At 42.7% G+C, this 17,968-nt stretch overlaps 3 protein-coding genes and 1 long non-coding RNA gene across 5 annotated transcripts; 3 read left to right on the top strand and 1 right to left on the bottom strand.

Annotated features, from left to right (window-relative positions):
* The first annotated feature begins 1,598 nt into the window (after nucleotides 1-1,598).
* Nucleotides 1,599-2,850, top strand: LOC108163440 (fibrinogen-like protein 1). Its single transcript, XM_017298724.2, has 2 exons — nucleotides 1,599-2,559; nucleotides 2,632-2,850. Exons 1-2 carry the CDS (start codon nucleotides 1,643-1,645, stop codon nucleotides 2,765-2,767), a joined length of 1,053 nt encoding a protein of 350 aa, XP_017154213.2. The 5' UTR covers nucleotides 1,599-1,642; the 3' UTR covers nucleotides 2,768-2,850.
* Nucleotides 2,851-3,069: 219 nt separating this feature from the next.
* LOC108163437 (sialin-like) lies at nucleotides 3,070-5,555 on the top strand. The gene is made up of 5 exons (XM_017298722.2): nucleotides 3,070-3,566; nucleotides 3,626-4,260; nucleotides 4,345-4,723; nucleotides 4,791-5,029; nucleotides 5,098-5,555. Exons 1-5 carry the CDS (start codon nucleotides 3,518-3,520, stop codon nucleotides 5,251-5,253), a joined length of 1,458 nt encoding a protein of 485 aa, XP_017154211.1. The 5' UTR covers nucleotides 3,070-3,517; the 3' UTR covers nucleotides 5,254-5,555.
* A 1,747-nt stretch (nucleotides 5,556-7,302) lies between these two features.
* On the bottom strand, nucleotides 7,303-17,705 carry LOC108163442. 2 transcript variants are annotated; one of them, XM_033392980.1, is made up of 3 exons: nucleotides 17,296-17,705; nucleotides 10,453-11,039; nucleotides 7,303-7,527 (listed from the first exon to the last, which is right to left on the bottom strand). In XM_033392980.1, exon 2 carries the CDS (start codon nucleotides 10,861-10,863, stop codon nucleotides 10,567-10,569), a length of 297 nt encoding a protein of 98 aa, XP_033248871.1. In that variant the 5' UTR covers nucleotides 10,864-11,039; nucleotides 17,296-17,705; the 3' UTR covers nucleotides 7,303-7,527; nucleotides 10,453-10,566. The 2 variants fall into 2 exon arrangements, with proteins under 2 accessions (XP_033248871.1, XP_033248872.1); XM_033392981.1 differs by lacking the exon at nucleotides 7,303-7,527 and adding an exon at nucleotides 9,690-9,816.
* LOC108163443 lies at nucleotides 13,399-14,015 on the top strand. The gene is made up of 2 exons (XR_001775676.2): nucleotides 13,399-13,553; nucleotides 13,674-14,015. It is a non-coding gene; the product is annotated as an uncharacterized LOC108163443 (long non-coding RNA).
* Nucleotides 17,706-17,968: the final 263 nt, after the last annotated feature.

Raw genomic sequence — 17,968 nt, 5'->3', positions numbered from 1 at the left:
TCCATGCCACCCTCGGCAATTTCCGGCGGAAGCGCGAACAAACTTTTGCAGGTATTTAAGTGGCCTCTCCTTTGCCGAGCTGCGAGACAAGAACTCGTCTTGCCCTATCCAACCCACTCTAGAAGTCGACTCCTCGGCTCCTCGGCCTTTCGCCATTCTTCAATGTGCACACTTCCGTTTCCGGTCTAGGGCATCGACAAAAAAAAAACTGCAACCCCCACAACTGCTTGAGTCGAGCTAGCTCTGAGTTCTGAACTTCAATTAATTTACATTGAATTGAGGTTTTTAAGAACCTTGTCTTCTCTCTCACTTCGTCAGCTCGGACCTGGTGCTACGATGGTGCCGTCGTATTGCATAATCGCCTATTGGAATCCACCACAAGATATTAAAGATAGTCTCAGATAATAACTAAAACAACATTCTGTCCGTAAACATCCGATTGAAAATGTTAAACCCGTGCGTTAATCTTATTCTATGTATATGTTCAGTTCATAGTTTTCTTTGTTAATTCAAGGTTTTTACTCTTTTTCTTGAACTGTTTTTGAGAATATAGGTCGCCAAGGTCGACTTTGTGGTAAATCAAAGATACTTGGAGTTCTTAAGAAAACGTAGCCAGAAGGACCAGCTCCTCTGTAAAAGTACCTACATATACAGTGTATGTACAGTGCCTTTGCCTGCTCCTACTGTACGTATGTCCTACGATTCGAGTATATGCCAAAACATACTTAAGCAGAGACCGCTATAGTGATTTGCATATGTCTCTCCGCTGTGGGGCCCTGGCATGAAATACGAGTTCGTATTTACTTCAACAGCAAATTGCTTTTAGTGGCTCTGGCTCGGACTTGGACGCGCCTAACAAATTATGTAAGCGTTCCCGCTGTCGCTGCTGTACGGTATGGGGAGCGTGGTGGTGGTCTGTGATTTATTAACATCTAACGTCTGGGTCTGGGACCTACCAAAAAGAAAAGAGAAGAGCCAACCGCAAGTCACCTGCCAGCACAAAAGCCAATTTTAATTAAGGGAAACATTTCAAGTGATGTGAAAATGAAAGTGCAGGAAGAGTGCAATGAAAAAAAAAGGAGCACAAACTAGGCGAATGGAAAATGTGTCATGGAAATGCGGAAAATGCCCTTTGCCGTGAGAAAAGTGAAAGCAGAAAAGTCCACGCCCCCTCCGACACGGTCAAATGGCGAGCTCTGAAGGCAGACCCCTGACGAATGCAATGGGGGCGAGTGGGGTGTAGGGTAGGGTGTAGGTGTAGAAGAACCCCTTACCTGTCCTCAACTTTAAGGCCAAAATGAAATTTGCATGCATATTTTTGGTCGGCTAAGCGGAAACAGCAACAGAAATTATATTGGTTGTGATTCTACAAACCGCTAACGCCTCCAAAGCACCGACAACTTTTTATGGAATGCATGGGTCAAATACAGTCAATCAATACAGATAATACTACTCACTGAGTTGATAGCTTGAGATCACACCGTAGCTGTAAAAGCGTTTCTTATCATGACTGTGCTATCAGTTTCAGGAATGAAACAGATGCACATACGCATGCACATTTTTAATTGGTATTTTTACATGAGCATCGAACCCAGTTCACTCAGTTTGCTTTCGAATCGACTGTGCGAGAGTCAAGTGAAACATGAGGAGCTCGGCTTTCTTGGTCATCGTCTATGGGCTTTTGTTGCAAGGAGAATCCTCCCTCGCCAGTGGAGACCAAGAAATACATGTCACGCGGGAAGTTAGCCTCGGGGATCAGTGCAATGGATATTGTTTCTCAGTGTTAAAGCCCTTCCTGGATTATTTCACCCAACTGAAAGAAGCAACCAATGCCAACAATGAAATGAGAGACAAAATAAACTCATTGGAGGTCACCATCAGCAATTTGCAGAGCCAGCTCCTAAAAAACAATATCGAAAAAATCAAGGACAAAGACAACCAAATCAAGGACAAAGACAACCAAATCAAGGGCCTCAGAGAGCAGATGGATCTGGTTTCTGGAGTGCTGGCCGAAAAGAACGATCAGCTATCGAAAATCAACCAAACGGCGGAGAACATTCCCGAAACGTGTGGCAGTGGCACCCCAAATGGCATTTTCCAGATAAAGGTCAGGGGAATAGAGCCGTTCCAAGTGCCCTGCGTATCGGATTCCTCTGGATGGGCTCTCATCCAGAGAAGAGTGAACAGCAACGAGAACTTCAATCGGAGCTGGGCAGACTACAAAATGGGTTTCGGAGACCTCCGGGAGAACTTCTTTCTGGGACTGGAAAAAATCCATCGAATGACCCTGCTCCAGCCTCACGAGCTGTACATCCAACTCAAAGATGTTAAGGGAAGTACCAGATATGCTCGCTACGACGATTTCAAAATAGGAAGCGAAGCGGAAGCCTACGAACTGAAATCGCTGGGAAAATATTCAGGAACAGCCGGAGATTCCTTAACTCAACGTGAACTGAACATGAAGTTTTCCACTTTGGACCGGGATAATGACGCTAACGAGGAAAGCAATTGCGCGAAAAAGTTTGGAGGTGGTTGGTGGTTTTCTGCTTGCGCACAAAGGTACTCACTTTATTACGAATTAAACGCTATTAATTATTCTAAACTTATAATGTGATTTTTTTATCAATACAGTCATCTCAATGGAAACTATTATAAAGATGGTACAAGTGAAGTGCATGACGGCATTGTTTGGGGTACTTGGAAAGACTATGATTTCTCGATCTCGCTTACATTTTCTCAAATGATGATAAGGCCAAAAACGCTATAGAATGTACATATATTCTTAAATGATCTATTCGTAATGAAAGCAGTTCAATAAATGGTAAAAGATGTTTATAGGTTAATATATATATATATATATATATATATATATGTATATATAAATAAATCTACCAATCCTTACGTTCTGACTCACTTTACTACCTTTTAAATATTTAATGCTATGCTTAAACTGAACATAAACAATATATATCCCTGAAATCTGTCTATATCCCACCAGGGGGCGCCACGTTGGACGAGGAAGAGAGAGAGAGACAGATAGAGAGAGAGAGAGAGAGAGAGAGAGAGAGAGAGAACAAGCGCGAAACAAGAAAGTCAGCCAGGGGAAAAGGTTTTCCTAATTCTGGCTATTGATCCCACCGCAATGTGATTCTGCTGGATATCGTTACTTTCTATTGATCTCTATGATTCTGCGTTTTATATTTTCTCGTATCTTCCACCTTTTGGATGGCACATGGATTCTCTGAGGGTTGCTAACAAAGGAATTGAATATACATAAGTACCCCTGCACACTTTACTGAGGTAAATCCTTTTTCCGTTTTTGTTAGGTCCCCCCAACGGGTGATCCTCAGAAGCCAGCTCTCCATGCTTCATATTAAACCATATTCCATTGGGACGAGTAGGATGTATTTTAGCGTCAAAGTATAAAACCGTTTACTTCCCACAAACTATTTGTAGACACGCACACACACAGCATTTGTACATTTTTCAATTTCTCAGAGAATTTTCAAGAGTACCGATGGAACAAGAGGATAACAGACCCGAGTGGGGGAAATCCGTTAGTAAGGGTAAGTCGTATGTCACAATTGCATACATATTGCATTTCATTCTCACATCCATGGGGCAGTCTGCCTGTTGCCCCAACGTGTCGTGCTGTCGTTGATGGGATTCTTCAGCCTCATCTGCACCTTCACCTGTCGCGTTTCCTTGTCCCATGCCATCACTATATTGGCGATATCCAATCGCACCAGGAATGCTACCAATGATCTGCCAGAAGGCGTTTGCCCAAAGGAAGAGGTGACGGAAGGTGGTGCGGTGTATAAGGGACTATACGAGTGGGATGAGACGCAGAAGGGCATCATCCTAGGAAGCTTCTACTTCGGCTACATCATCTCTCATTTGCCAGGAGGCATTTTGGCCGATTTGTACAGTGCCAAATGGGTGGTGGCCTTCTGCGTGGGGGTGACGGGCATTTGTGAACTCCTCAGCCCCACTGCCATTAACTTCGGGGCGTATTATTTGATTACCCTTCGTGTGCTGATGGGTATTGCCCAAGGTCCAATCTTTCCCGGACTGAATGGTCTTCTATCCTCCTGGGTGCCGAAGAAGGAGCGGAGCACACTGGGAACCCTGTGCTTCAGCGGCAGTACGATGGGCATCATATTGAGCAATGCCTGCTCTGGCCTCCTCCTGCAGTACTTTTACTGGTCTGTCATGTTCTATGTATTCGGCACATTATCTGTGATTTGGTTTATTGTGTTTGTAAGTATAGACCGTATTTAAATGTTCGAATAAGTTGTTTATTTTGTTGTTTTGTTGTTTTGTTGTTTTGTTGTTTTCCCATAGGCTATCATCTGCACTAATTCCCCGTACGCTCATCCCTTCATTAAGCCCAAGGAGCGGCAGTATCTGGCCGAAACAGTTGGAAACGTCAACAAGAACAAGCCTGCAATACCCTGGAAGCCGATGCTGATCAGCATCTCCATGCTCAGCCTGATCATTAGTCAGATGGGCCACGATTGGGGATACTACGTGATGGTTACCAATCTGCCCCTCTACATGGCCGACGTAATACAGTTTAGCATACGCTCCAACGGCCTGGCCACCGCCCTTCCCTACATCGCCATGTGGATAGCTTCCTTGGTCAGTGGCCTTGTTGCCGACTGGCTCATTCGCACGGAAAAGCTGAAACTGGTCACCGAGCGGAAACTGTTCACACTTCTGTGTAGGTCCCACTCCACTCCACTGCACTCTACACGGATCGTCCTACTTATCATCGCTACCCTCCGCAGCCGCCTTCTTCCCCGGCCTCTTCATGGTAGCTGCCTCATATGGTGGTTGCAACAAGGCGCTCGTGGTTGCCTTGTTCACAATCTCCATGTTGACCATGGGCCTCTACTACGCTGGTCAGAAGCTGTCCGCCCTGGATGTGAGCCCCAGCTATTCCAGTACCATAACGGCTATCATCAATGGGCTCGGTTCCCTGACGGGACTCTTCGCCCCTCCCATAATCGGGCTCCTAACTCCAGATGTATGTATACGAAGCTCACAAAACCTGGTTTCTTTACGAAACCAATTTCCCCCCTCTACGCTTTCCAGAAAAACCTTAATCAATGGCGTATAGTATTTTGGGCCTCTTACGTGATATTGACTCTGTCGTCCATCGCCTTCTGGTTCATGGGTAGTGCTGACGTTCAGCCCTATGATCCCATGTACAACAAAACAGAGAAGCCTGCAGAAAACAAGAATAAATAATCAAATCTCCCAAAAAGCAACACACAGCGATGACAGAGGCACCTTCAAAATCCTCAATATCTATAAAATTCTGTTTCAATTAATAATGATACAAATTTTGATTGACATTCGATCCGTTTACTGACACAACGCCAACTATCAAAGTCTACCAAGGTCTGTGGAGTTCAGTCTATGGACGATTAGACGAGTGAAGATCCTAGCCTTGGAATCAAAACCCTTTAAAAACTGTTTGCCAATGAAATTCGGTACTAAAGAAAACGCTTTGAAATAAATAATTTGTGTTTAAGGCATTTAAAATTTGAGGGCACTGTGTTTTTATGGCATTTATTTAATAGTTACGCACTAAAAATGGCATCGATTTTTGGGCAGAAAACCGTTTATTTCGTGGCTCCGACACGAACGGGAAAAGTGAAAGCAAATCGATTTTCACCCAGCCGGGGCGGCCCTTCAAGGTGTGTCGCATTCCTGGGGGGGGAGAGGTGAGCGTGACCAGGCGAATTACTTAATTAACGCACTTCACTGACAAAGCCAAACCTCGTCCTTGTCTCTGTCTCTGTCTACGACTGCGTCTTCGCATACCATACCATCGTCCATACAGTCGTGTTTGGTGGGTAATCTGCAGTGGCAGACCTCGACCTTGTTACCCACATTGGGTTTGGCATTTCGTTGACAAACTTGACCTCCTGACCTCTCTGAAGTGGCCGGAACCAGTTTAAAATGTCTGGAAAAAAATCAATAGAATTCGTGATATCCTAATCACAGGGCTGTCGGCAACAGAATCTCCCAAGGATGCCGAGGCCTTTGCTTTTGGTGGCCCAAATTGAGAGGCCTCCATTAGTGTGATCAAATATGCAGACATTGCCAATTAGATGAATTTTTTATGTGCCCAACAAATAAGCCATAAAGAGTGTCAACATGTCCCACACAGACACACACACACACAGCCATACACACGGCCCCACGAGATAAACACTCACGTATGGTTTTGACAGGAAAATAGGAAACAAGGAGAGAAAAAAAAAAAAAAGTTTTCCTTCCCATAATCTTGATCTACTTTTCATGTACCATGCAACGAGCTCTTTGGTTTATTATTTATTGGCTTTTCGATAAGCCAAATTGCCGAGTGAGCGTCGCGTCTGTTTTCTGTTTTTTTTTTTTCTTACATTCTTTATTACTTTATAATGCCCCCTCAGTGCGCCGAGTGGTTCGCATGAATCTTGTGATTATAGTTTGGGCTCTGATTTGTTTGTGGCTCCTCCGAGTGCCATAAAACAATTACCTGGACTTGTTTAAAATTTTAAATTGGATATTCCATTGACAAAAGCTCGGCGGGAAGGGGCAAACGGGACACAAGCAAAACCAACAAACAAGCCCAGACACAATCACAGGACTGTTGACTGTCGACCGTCTATGATTTTCAGTTGGAAACATTTTGTTGGCCCAGCCCTGGGACGACTGTCGCATGTCAGTCAACAAATTTCACAAAATTTACGTTGCCATTCAATATTGTTGTTTGTCAAACATTTTCGGTCGAGTGGCGCGCAGGGCGTATGCCCCACACACTCGTACTGTGCATTACGCATACGCCCAGTGCCACGAGTTTAATATTTTTTGGTCTTTTTATGAAATATGCAAATATTTCTAGCATTACAATGGAGCATACGTGTGTGAAGTATTAATTACTATAATACTAATATAAGTTTTAGACATTTGTAATCCTCCAGACTGGGTATTCCAAGGAATTTTGGAACAGTCCCTGGGCCAATCAATGATGATAATTGGAGCCCCATTCTGGACTATTACAAATGCCTTCACTACGCGCTATCCAAACCGTTGGCTAATATGATTATGGTGAAAACAATTAAATAGAAATCAATACGAGTATTCCTTTTGTATATTCTACAGTACTCACATTAAGTCAGAAATTGTTCCATAAACTGCGCCATTCGCCGTGCCCGTCCACAAGAGGCCGCTTTCAATTTGTCGCTTTCATTGCGGTAGAATTGCGGTAATTATCATGGTGTTACCGGTTGCGTTTGTTGTTGTTTGTTTTGCTGAAAGCTTTTCACTTGCCTGGCTCTGACACACGCAAATTGAAAACTGATTTTTCAATGGATATGAGAAAACAATTCACTTTGCACACACGCACACCACCTCTAGAGCCTTTATTTATCTATTTTTATTGGCTCAAATTCGAAAATATAGCTCCTTCTATTGCATATACGTTTCTATGTATCCATCGGGATTATTCTACTGACACCAATCGATTCGCAGCTGAAAGTAGACAAAGGAAAATACCGCATTAGCTGGGGTATATCTTATAATATTGTATACGTTGAATACGCATCTTATTCTAGTCACATACACGTACCCTTTATCTAATTTCCCAAAAAGCAATTCCCCGACCTTGTCTGCCAAAGGCATTTATACCCATTATCCCTCATCTAATTTGTTGTAAATGCACGCGTAAGCGCCGCTAACCCAAAAGCAACGCCCACCAAGCGATTTGATTGCACAATGGCTAGACGTAGCCATAGCCGTACAACAGCAACAATTTGACAGGATCCACACACTATGCTCGTATACTATACATACAGACGCTGTTTCTGTGTGGGGTTAGACAAATATATAAAGGGTAATAAAGGGTTTAGTTACGCAGACAAGGGCAAAGCACATCCATAGATATGCTGTGCGACTGTGCGACTGTGTGTAAATTGAATGAAAAAAGGCTTCGTGTTGCACAGTGGCACAAGCGTTGCAATTCCTACTTTATGGAATGCAAGAGATCATTCCTCAGCTCAAGATTTCCTTAGAAGTTCCTGTTCAACAACTCCTTCAAAATCGTATCTATGGATATCCATTATCCATCTAAATAAGATTCGGACACTGTGCTTTATGGGGACTCTTTTTTCAACACTTTCCCTTATTTTCTGTTCGGTTGTGTGGAAACAGCTGTGGCATCGCCTGACAGCCGTACGCCATAGAACTTGAGGTCTTGAGTTTGGGTTTCCCCATTTATTTTTATTTTTTTCTGTGTGTTTTCGGGCATTTAATGCACGTTTTTCACATACTGAATGAATTTTGGATTTTTTTTGTGGGCTAGTCTCACGACATATGTGAGTCGGTGGAGTGGCTTGCATAAGAGCGCTATCCGCCGCGAAAAAAAGGCTTTAAAGTCGCATAAAAGCCCGGAGCTGAAGGAGCCACGCGAAATGCATATTAACCTCAGCCATAAAGTCCGATGATAAAAAGAAAAGTTCCAAGCTGACAATACCCCGGAAGAAACAGCCATTCCTTTGCATTTACGAGCAGACCAGCATGTGGGGGCGTTCTCTATGGGAGAGCATAAAATCCAGTAATTTATATTTATACTTTTTTATATGCGTATTCTTGGAGCTAATTTGAGGTTATTGTTTTGTCGAAACTTGAGTATTTTCCTACCTACATAACAAAGATGTGGCTCAATTAATTTGCCATACAACTCTCTCACAATTCGAATCCCAATTCGAATCCCAATGCTTTTGCTGTCCTCTTCTTTGGCCAAACACAATGAATTATTCGCCACACCGTTCAGGGGCTCGTCAGAATTTAAATGCACCTTCAATTATTCATGGGAAATCTTTGAACACTTGCGACTATTTGGATAAATTAATTTCTTGGCCGTAAACGCATTTGCATGCCACATAAATTATGCCCTGCGGCCATATGTATTTTTCTTCTTTTTTTACAAACCTGTGGCCAGACCAACAACAACCAGAGCCAGAGCCTCGCCCACACATGTCCAAAATGTAGGTCAGCAATGTGAATTGAAAATCACAATAAAAGTTAGTTTAGTTTCTGGGACCCCAGGCTTAGATACCCTTGCAGATCTATAGTTCCTTTATTTTAGACTTGTTTGGCGAGCTATCAAATCCTATAGCTAGGTGTATCGATCAAAGAGTCATCGGTATCTGTACGAAATGTATATAGTGAAGCCGCTCTGATAGTTCCGACTCTATAGGATCTGCGGGGCACTCAAAGGGACTAAATCCGCATACCTCCTGCAAGGGTATCTTTAAACACGCTCACACATTTCAGCGTGTGTGTACTTCTAGCTTTGTCGCAGTGTAAAATCAATTTTCATGAAATGTGCCACGCGTCGTATGAGTAATCAGCGGGAGACAGGGACAGGACAACAAACAAAGCTCGAGCCAGAGCGTATGCGTAATGCGTGCATAGACGGCGCTAACATATTGCGCCATAAATCAATTTCGCACTAATTTCAATAAATCGAACTGCTTCACAGAAGAAAACAAAACAGAACAGAAAATGATATAATTCGATAAACAGCAGACAGACTAATAACTAATAACTACTAACTAGTGCTAAAGTGGTGGCCTGGTCTCAATTATTTGCATGTTGACCTTGCTCACTAGATTAGCCCCAAAGTGGTTGAATTGCATAAATAATGGGTATCCCTGTGGGTTGTTTATTAAATGGCAATGCAGTAAGGAAAGTACCATCTCGTTTGCCTGTGGGCATCTTCTGATCTCTCGAGGGATCTACAAAAGCGCGTTTTTTTATCTGAAACTTGCTTCTTATTAAGTAAAATATAACGAATACATAAAAAGTAGACGCTCGGAAATTAGAAATCTCTGAAATTAGAATCTTCCAGGTATTAGAACCGACCGTTTTTTTGCACTAAAGTCTCCAAAATTAGAACCAGTAGTTTTAATTTCAGAGCGTATTTTGTTGTTTACTTTTGCTGCGATTTCGTTGGTTCTTATTTGTTACAAAGTCAAAACAGTTCAGTTCAGAAGAGCCAGTGTATAAGTAGAAAGTTGATAAAATCGAACTTTCTTCGTTTGGTTGGTTGGTTTTTCAATCAATTTCTCATAACCATGCTATTGAAAGCGCAAAAAATTTACTAAAACGGTGCAAAAAAGACATATGTACACAAATAAACATATTTCCAATCTCCTGGCCCTTCGTAATGATATAGTGATGTATAATTTGAAGAAGCCCAAAAAACAAGATGATATGAGACGAAACTGAAGCATTGAAATTTGTATCATGTACAATCAAAATAATTTTCTGTATTGCTTAAAAACAAATTAGAGTCTTTCGAGAATTTCCGAGCGTCTACTGTATACATACATATATCTGTATACATATATATAAAACGAACCACCCAAAAGTATACATCATATAACATTTTACCTGCTTTTTATGTTAGGGCGAGATTCAAATGTAGCATTATATTGTAATTGTTTCGTGTAGTATTTTGTTGGTTTTCTGCTTGCAGTTCTTGGTAGAGTTGATGTAGAATTGTTCTTAGATCATCATGACTATAACGATGAAGTAGCAACAGCACATAAGAATCTTGAAGCTTGACAGTTTGGGTGCCTTGACTTTACTTGACTTTTGCCTCTTTCTGTTCAGCTCGGACTGCAGTTGCAGTTTGGATTTAAAGTTCTCGTAGTGTAGGTCGGATGTATGGATGACGTTATTCTCTCCACCCTCGACCTCAACGACTGCGACTTTGTCTTGGGCGTCGCGGTGGTGGTGGTGGCGGTGGTGGGTGCCGTTACTGTCGCAGATTTTGATGTTGTCGCAGTTTTGTATGCACATTTTCCACGGTTGACCTTTCCGCTGGTACTTTTCCACTTTTCTTTTGCGGAATTTATTTGATTGCACTTTCACAGATTCACAATCGCGTATCCTCGTGTGCGCGAATTTTCCCCATGCAGTTTATAGTTTGTTATCAAAGTCAGCGGATTTCATGGCCGCACAAATTCGGGTTTTTCCTTCATCAGGGTAATTTCCGAATTTCCAAAAAATATGCGAAAAAAAAACAACAAAGAGAAAACTTTAGTTAAAGTTTGCCCGAAATGAGCAAACATTTGCTGGCCAGCAATTTGAGAGGTTAATAAACATAAAAGCAAAGCCCCAGCGAGGACTGAAAGGGAATGGAAATGGTTGGTCAATGGGGAAGAACAGAGGTAGGGGGCGGATGGTGATGGGGGAGCGGAAGGATCCTCCTAACGCACAAAAGAACAGATTCCTAATTATCCTACTTTGGCGAGTTGTCAATGTTTTGGCTGTTGCGACCAATCAAAAATAAGCTGAAAGGAAAATGATTGGTAAGAAGAAACCCACATCCCAGGATGTGCCTCATTTAAGTATATCTGCTTTACAGTTCATTTTGTTGGCCATGAAATTCCGTTTAACCCAAAACAACAGACCTAATCCCGATTCGTGTTTTAGAGGGCTGTGGCATTGTAGGTTTGTTATGGCCAACGCCGAAGACACGCCTGGGAGGGCGAAGCCAACGCGTTTAATTCAATCTCACTGTGAAATATTACGGAAAAGCCACGTGGGCCTGTCAGAGTGGCAGCCCGCCGACCTGGCCCACCTTGCGGAAAGGACGAATAAATTTGCAAAACTTTGGCTAACTTTCACTTTTCACTTCATTTGACGCGAATTTTGGCGCTCCTTTCAAGCGGTGGTGCCCCCGCCTGTTGTCTCTGCGGCCGTGGGGCCGTTCTGTCGTGCTGTCGCGGTGTCGTGGTGTCGTGTTGCCGTGTTGTGTGGCACACACGACGGATTCGCTGCCGTTTTGTATACTAATGGGCAACGGCGGTGGCAGGATGCCAAGCAGCTGCGTCCTCAGGTCCTGTGGGAAGACCGCTCTCTCTCTCTCTCTCTCTCTCTCTCTCTCTCTCTGATTCTCTGGATCTGTCGCTCTTTCTCTTCGTTCGAGTGCGCGCGCAGTGTCCTCGGGAGAGCTCCCTCCCCCATCCCTATTCCCGTCCCTGGCTTGTTTATACCAACAACTGTAGGAGCCAGCAGCAGGAAGACTTTGTACAGCACAAGTCGTTGATTGTTGTTGGTTCGCTGTTTTCGGTATGTGCCTCTTGTTGCAACTGCAACTGCAACTGCCTATTGCACATCGCTTGAACTTCTCAAGTAGAGGACCTCTATGAATTTAGAAACGATTTCACTTCATGCTGAGACATTCAGGCGTTGGCCAGACCAAAAGTCCCTGCCCCAAACCCAGACCACACCAGACCCATATGTGATTGCGCCTCATCCTCTTTATAGCGTGGCCAACACGCCCACGAAATGACTTTGAAACAAATTCATGTTGGCCTTTGGCACGGCTCCGGCTCTGGCATTGGCCACTCGCATTAAAGCCAGAAGTTATAGCCTTCTTTGGCAAACAGAAATAAATTATTCCAAATAATATATGTTTATACTTGTATGTACATACATATGTACATATGTACTCCATGTATCCATGTATTGCCCATCAAGTTGACTAATTTGATGCTTTCAGCTTAGTGTCTGTCAATGGGTCTGTAATGGAGGCCAAACAAATGGCCAGAATGTGGGTGAAAACTTGGGAGATTAATACGCAATCGATTTAAATCATTTCGAGAATATTGAATGGTGAACAACTATCCAGAATATGCACAAACCAGGGGAATTTTGGGAGCAGCTTGGTTTATTTAGTGCAGCTTGAAGCTGATATTACTATAGTCGACTATTCGAATATAGCTTTCTTACTTGTGGGTCTTATGTAAGCTGTGGCCTTGTGATTCGGTCTCCTTTCACGCCAAATGCAAATTTAATCCTCACTATTGCCTCCGTCTACGCGCTTTTCTATTATTCGATGGCGGCAAGAGATGGGGACAACTCTTGAAGGATCTCTTCTTTTTTCGACAATGTCCATCTTTGGTCATTCGCTCGTCGCGCAAACAAGGTGTCCCTTCTGTCCTACCGACTGGCTTCATAGTCTGGCAGAACCCATCAATCATATGGTAGCCGGGCCTGCAATCCTTCAGCGCAGTCTCTGATATTATATTAGGATCTTGACATGCGTTGCAGTACTCAATTTTGTTTGGCGGGCAATCCAGTGCTTGGCCCAACACCAAGAAAGCGAGGACGACAAGGTGCAGCAGCAGCACTTTCATCTTCGGGCGATTGAGTACGCGGCGAAGAATTCAGTTGGCTTTTATACGTTTATTTCGGATAACTATTTCACGCACCATTGGCCACGGGCACAAATGAGAAATTCCCATTGGTTCCGGCAAAACGAGGTACGTAATACTTGTAAAATAGCTTGCAGTCACGGTTTAATGCAAAAAGAAACGTGCCTTAGTTTGTCAAAATAATAAAATAACATTTCATCGATCGCTCGGCCCTCTATTGGCTTCTTACTCCCTCAGATGTGGCTCTTATGCATAACCCAGGCTATGCAGATCTTGGTGATATTTTAAACCCTAAACCAAAGTTTTGCCGGACACATTTCTACCATGGTAAACATTAACATGGGCATTCTTGGGCTTATAAAGGGGCTGACGAGAACCATAAATTTGCAAAACCACCTGTCGCCGTACTTTTCTCTTAATTTTAATCAGTTTAAGTCATAATTATAGGCCAGCATTTTTTTCTACTGCCTTTATCTTCTTCCTCCACGTGCTTTTCGATGGCAATTACCGTTCGTCATGATGTATCCAGGTCTGCACTGCTTCGCAAATCCAACTATTTGCATACGAGTTTTTGGATCTAATGGATCTAATGTTTGAGCCAGCACCAGCAAAGCAAGGACGACCTCATATTTGAGCGATTGAAGGCCTGGGCTGATGATTTTTATACATTGACAACACCTCGTTCACGGTTCATTTAAATGGGTTCCGGCAATGCCACGGACAAACAGTCCGGTATTGCCATAACGAAACAAAAACTGTGACGGACAAATTAAATGGCGAAAACACACACACATTTTTGAATATATTTATAAATACTTATATACATACGTATGTTATTCAACCCATCGTAGCTGGCTAATTGGAGCTAATTAGAGTTCTGTCTAATCGTATACTAATTATGGAATTGAAGAAAAAACTTGTCGCAGTACTTTTGGATACTGTCTTTTCAGTTTAAGTCCATACGATACAAACAGATTGTGATTACGTATCGAAAAGTTAATCTGAGTTACACTTAGATTTAAATATTTATGCCATTCTATTTGCCCCGAGAGTCGAGATATTAAAACCAAAGAGCTTTCCCTTACATGTGGACATTAATATGAAAATAATACTAAAGTAAATATATTTCAAATTTAAAGTAAATATTTTCGTCTTTAAATTACTTTTACTTCCTACAAATGTAATATATTGATTTTTGAGTACTTTATATTTAGTTTAAATATTTATATATTTATATACATCAAAGTTAATTCTATTTATTTTTACTATTTTTGCACTTAAAACCCGTTTATGTATTTAGTTCAAATATGGGTTGGTTTCTTTTGACTATGGCATTTTTCCCTCAGTGTATACAGAGCCTTGGATCTGCATGAACTGCAATGCAGAAACAGCAGCAGCTTGAAGCACCTTCGTAAAGCCATGTACTCCTGCTCATTAGTCTGTCAGATTCTACTGGCATCTGGCATATCCACCAATATCAGAAAGTAACATAGGGGGGTCTACCCCGATGCTCGACTCCTGGTACTCTTGTAAGATCTCTCAATTTCGTTATTTTTCGCTTAGCGAAATTCCCCGCATCTCTAATACTTCTTATATATTTTTTATTGAAGATAGTTTTCATCTACTTGTAAGACTGGTAGATTTGTCGATTTATTTTTGGGCCTTTACGAGAGCCATTCTTTTATGTGTTTTGCATATCAGCTCAACACTTAGCACTCCCAGAGCACTCGACCCCGACTCCGACTCCGCCTCCGCCTTAAGAGTCTATGGAGAGAGTCGGGGGAGGGGGGACCCGAGTTGTGTATTCAACGAAATTATCATCTCGCTGTGCACGCCTCGTCCTCGTACGTGCCGCCGCCTGGAAAGGACGAGCTGATGTCTGTCCTTGGGCCATGGATGGAGAGCTTCACATTTTCAGACCCATCCACCCCCGACCCGGACCCGGACCCGGGCTCCCATGGTCAAGCTGCTTATCTCATGCAAAACACTGGTTGCTTTAGCGACGAAAAAGCCAAATGAAAAGACTCGCCAAAACAGGAACTGGGGCAAAAAATTGCAAAAGTGAAATGTCGAAATCTTTTCCAGCCAAACGAAAGAACGGAAAAAAACGCCTCAAAATTATACACAAGTTTTGGTGTTGCGGAGTTGCAACTGTGCCTCAACAAGTTCCTTGTTGGGCCTTTTGGCCAGACTTAAAGCCAGCAAGCCTTTGGGTGGAGGCCATAAACCATCCAGGAACTGGAATTGGCAATACCTTGGTACATGCATAAAAGGCCAGAGTGGAGCCACAGTGGAGGGCAAAGGCAGTTAAAAGCCAGTTTTATATTCATTAGAACAAGTCTAGCAGGAGGAGCAACAGCAACATCAACATCAACAATTTACGACTCCGGACCGGGTGGGGTCCGACTTCTTTTATAATCACCACACAGAGCACACCTCTCTCCCTCTCGCTGTCACTATGTCTCTCTGTTCTCCTATTCAAGCGCACCCACACACACACAGCCTTATACATATACATGGATACACGCACGCAAAAACTCTGTCAAAATGGCCGATGGCCAAACTCTAAAAAACTTCCTACTTCTGTTGCTACTCTAGCTTCAGACTGTTCTGCGTGGGCTGTGAATCCTAGAATCGCTATCAAAGACCATCGTGCTATTTATACCAGCCTTAATCGGAGGCATTAAATGTTTCTCAAGTGTTTAAAAAGCATTTTCCAGATATTTAATCATATTTTCTTAATTGAAATATTCATTAACACAATTAAAATTAGTTTTTGCAACAAGTTTTCAGAAAATTGTTTGGCTTTCATTTCTGTTGTGAAAGTTTATAATTTTTAAGTTTTATTAACCTCGCACAGTCGTGCGTTCAAGATAGACAGATTAAAGTGAAATCATAAATAAGTAATGCCACTGAATGTCAGGAGATGTGGGTAAAGGGATCTGCCCTACCATGCTATGTACATGCTCGTATGAACCCTTCTCTTGGCGTTGTATCTCAACAGTTTTAATGGTGCAAGTGGCAGCAGCAGGCCATGTTAGCTAGCCCCAACAGAGGTTGTGTAAGAGTGAAGCTAACGGCAAAATTATTGAAGGACGAGTCCGCGCCCCCATACACACCGTAGACACACCTAAAGCGGAGCCCCGACTCGACCTAGACAAGAGCAAGCAGTACAGAACACTGCAGTGCAAAAAGCGAAAGTAATGGGCAGGGCGGAAAACTTTTTCTCTCGCTTAACTAACTCAACGAAAACCCAGATGAAGCCCAACTCTGCTCAGCTCATTCTGAAGGACTTTCTGGTTCGCAGAGTTCTTTTTTTTTTAGTTATTTTTTGTTTGTTTTTTCGGCTCCTGCAATTGCCTATTTGTTTTTCGCTAAAAATTAAACGGCAACGAAAAGTTTGTGGGTTGGTAAATTGCTTTACACGCCACTTGAACACGCAGGCAACGAATGACGGCCGCCGATCGAGTTTAATTAAATTAAAAATACTAGACAATACCAGAGGGCCCAAGCTCAGGCCGAAACCGAAAGGAAAACTTCCAAGCACCTCAAGAACTTCCTTACTGAACATCCAGCATGGCCTAAACAAAGAGTTGAGCACAGGCTAAGACAAGATATTGAAAAGGTATAGTACCCCCATAAGAGATTTACCAAAGTTTGTCCAAATGTAATTGTTAGAAAGACGCAACTAGTTCTTCAAATGTCTGTGGCTTTTTCACCTAGAATTTCCTTATTGAAACAGAGCCCGATACCCCAGTATCCTTCACAGACAGTAGTCCGAAATAGGTGATACAGAGCCCATCAATTATATTCAGTAAAACATTTCAATACGAACGTTATCGGGGACCAAACCCTGCAATTACTCAGCCCAGAGGCCATATCGCATGGCGGCTAGTTCGGTGAGAAGCGAAAATAAGAGAAAACTGAAATTGTTAAATTGTTAAATTCGGGCACTTCGGTGGCTCGAGTCTCTAGTGGGGAATTCGATCAGGCCGTTGCTGGCCGTTTGCCATTCAAGTGGCACGCATAAACGAAGCTGCCTGATAAGAGATACATTTTTTTTACATACTTTCGGTTAAAGTTACTGCGACGACAGCCACAAGAACAACAAGATGACGACGAAGGAGACGAGGAGGATATTGCTATTTGCACTTGACACGCACTTCGGGATTTAATTTAATATAATTGAATTTAGTTTAATTTATTTAACACATTAACATTTATTTGATTAGAACACACAGAAACATCCAAGCTCGTTAGATTATATATTTTTGCACGGTGAATTATCTATATTCTATATATTTTAACTATATTTATGGGGGATTTGTTGAAGCTACTGTTGCTGTTTCTTCAGTATTTGGTTTGATATTTTTGTGCTGTGAGTGTGTTAACGAAATGAGGAAAGATTGTCTACTGAGTGTGCAGAGCTGGTCCGAGTCGCGTCGAGCCAGAGGACCAGAGAGTGGCGTGGCTTTCGGCGTGCCACCGATTGTGTGCGTATGTGTGATGTGCGTCTCGGGTTTCCTTTTTCCTTGGGAAAGTGCGCGCGCAAAATGGCTTCGGCATCGGCAAAGGCCCCACAACAGCTGTGCTGCTCCAGCTGCTGCCGAGAGACGGAATGTGCGCTGCCGCCGAGAGCGCAGGCCCAGTGAAAGAGCGGGTCAGTGCCAAAGTGAAAGTAGTTTTGTTGATTAACATCCTTCAGAGTTTACCCACATTAGAAAGGTCGCCAATTTCACTGA

This window comes from Drosophila miranda, chromosome 4 (assembly GCF_003369915.1).
Source record: "Drosophila miranda strain MSH22 chromosome 4, D.miranda_PacBio2.1, whole genome shotgun sequence".
Taxonomy (NCBI): Eukaryota; Metazoa; Arthropoda; class Insecta; order Diptera; family Drosophilidae; genus Drosophila; species Drosophila miranda.
This window is presented reverse-complemented; position numbering and strand designations above follow the sequence as displayed.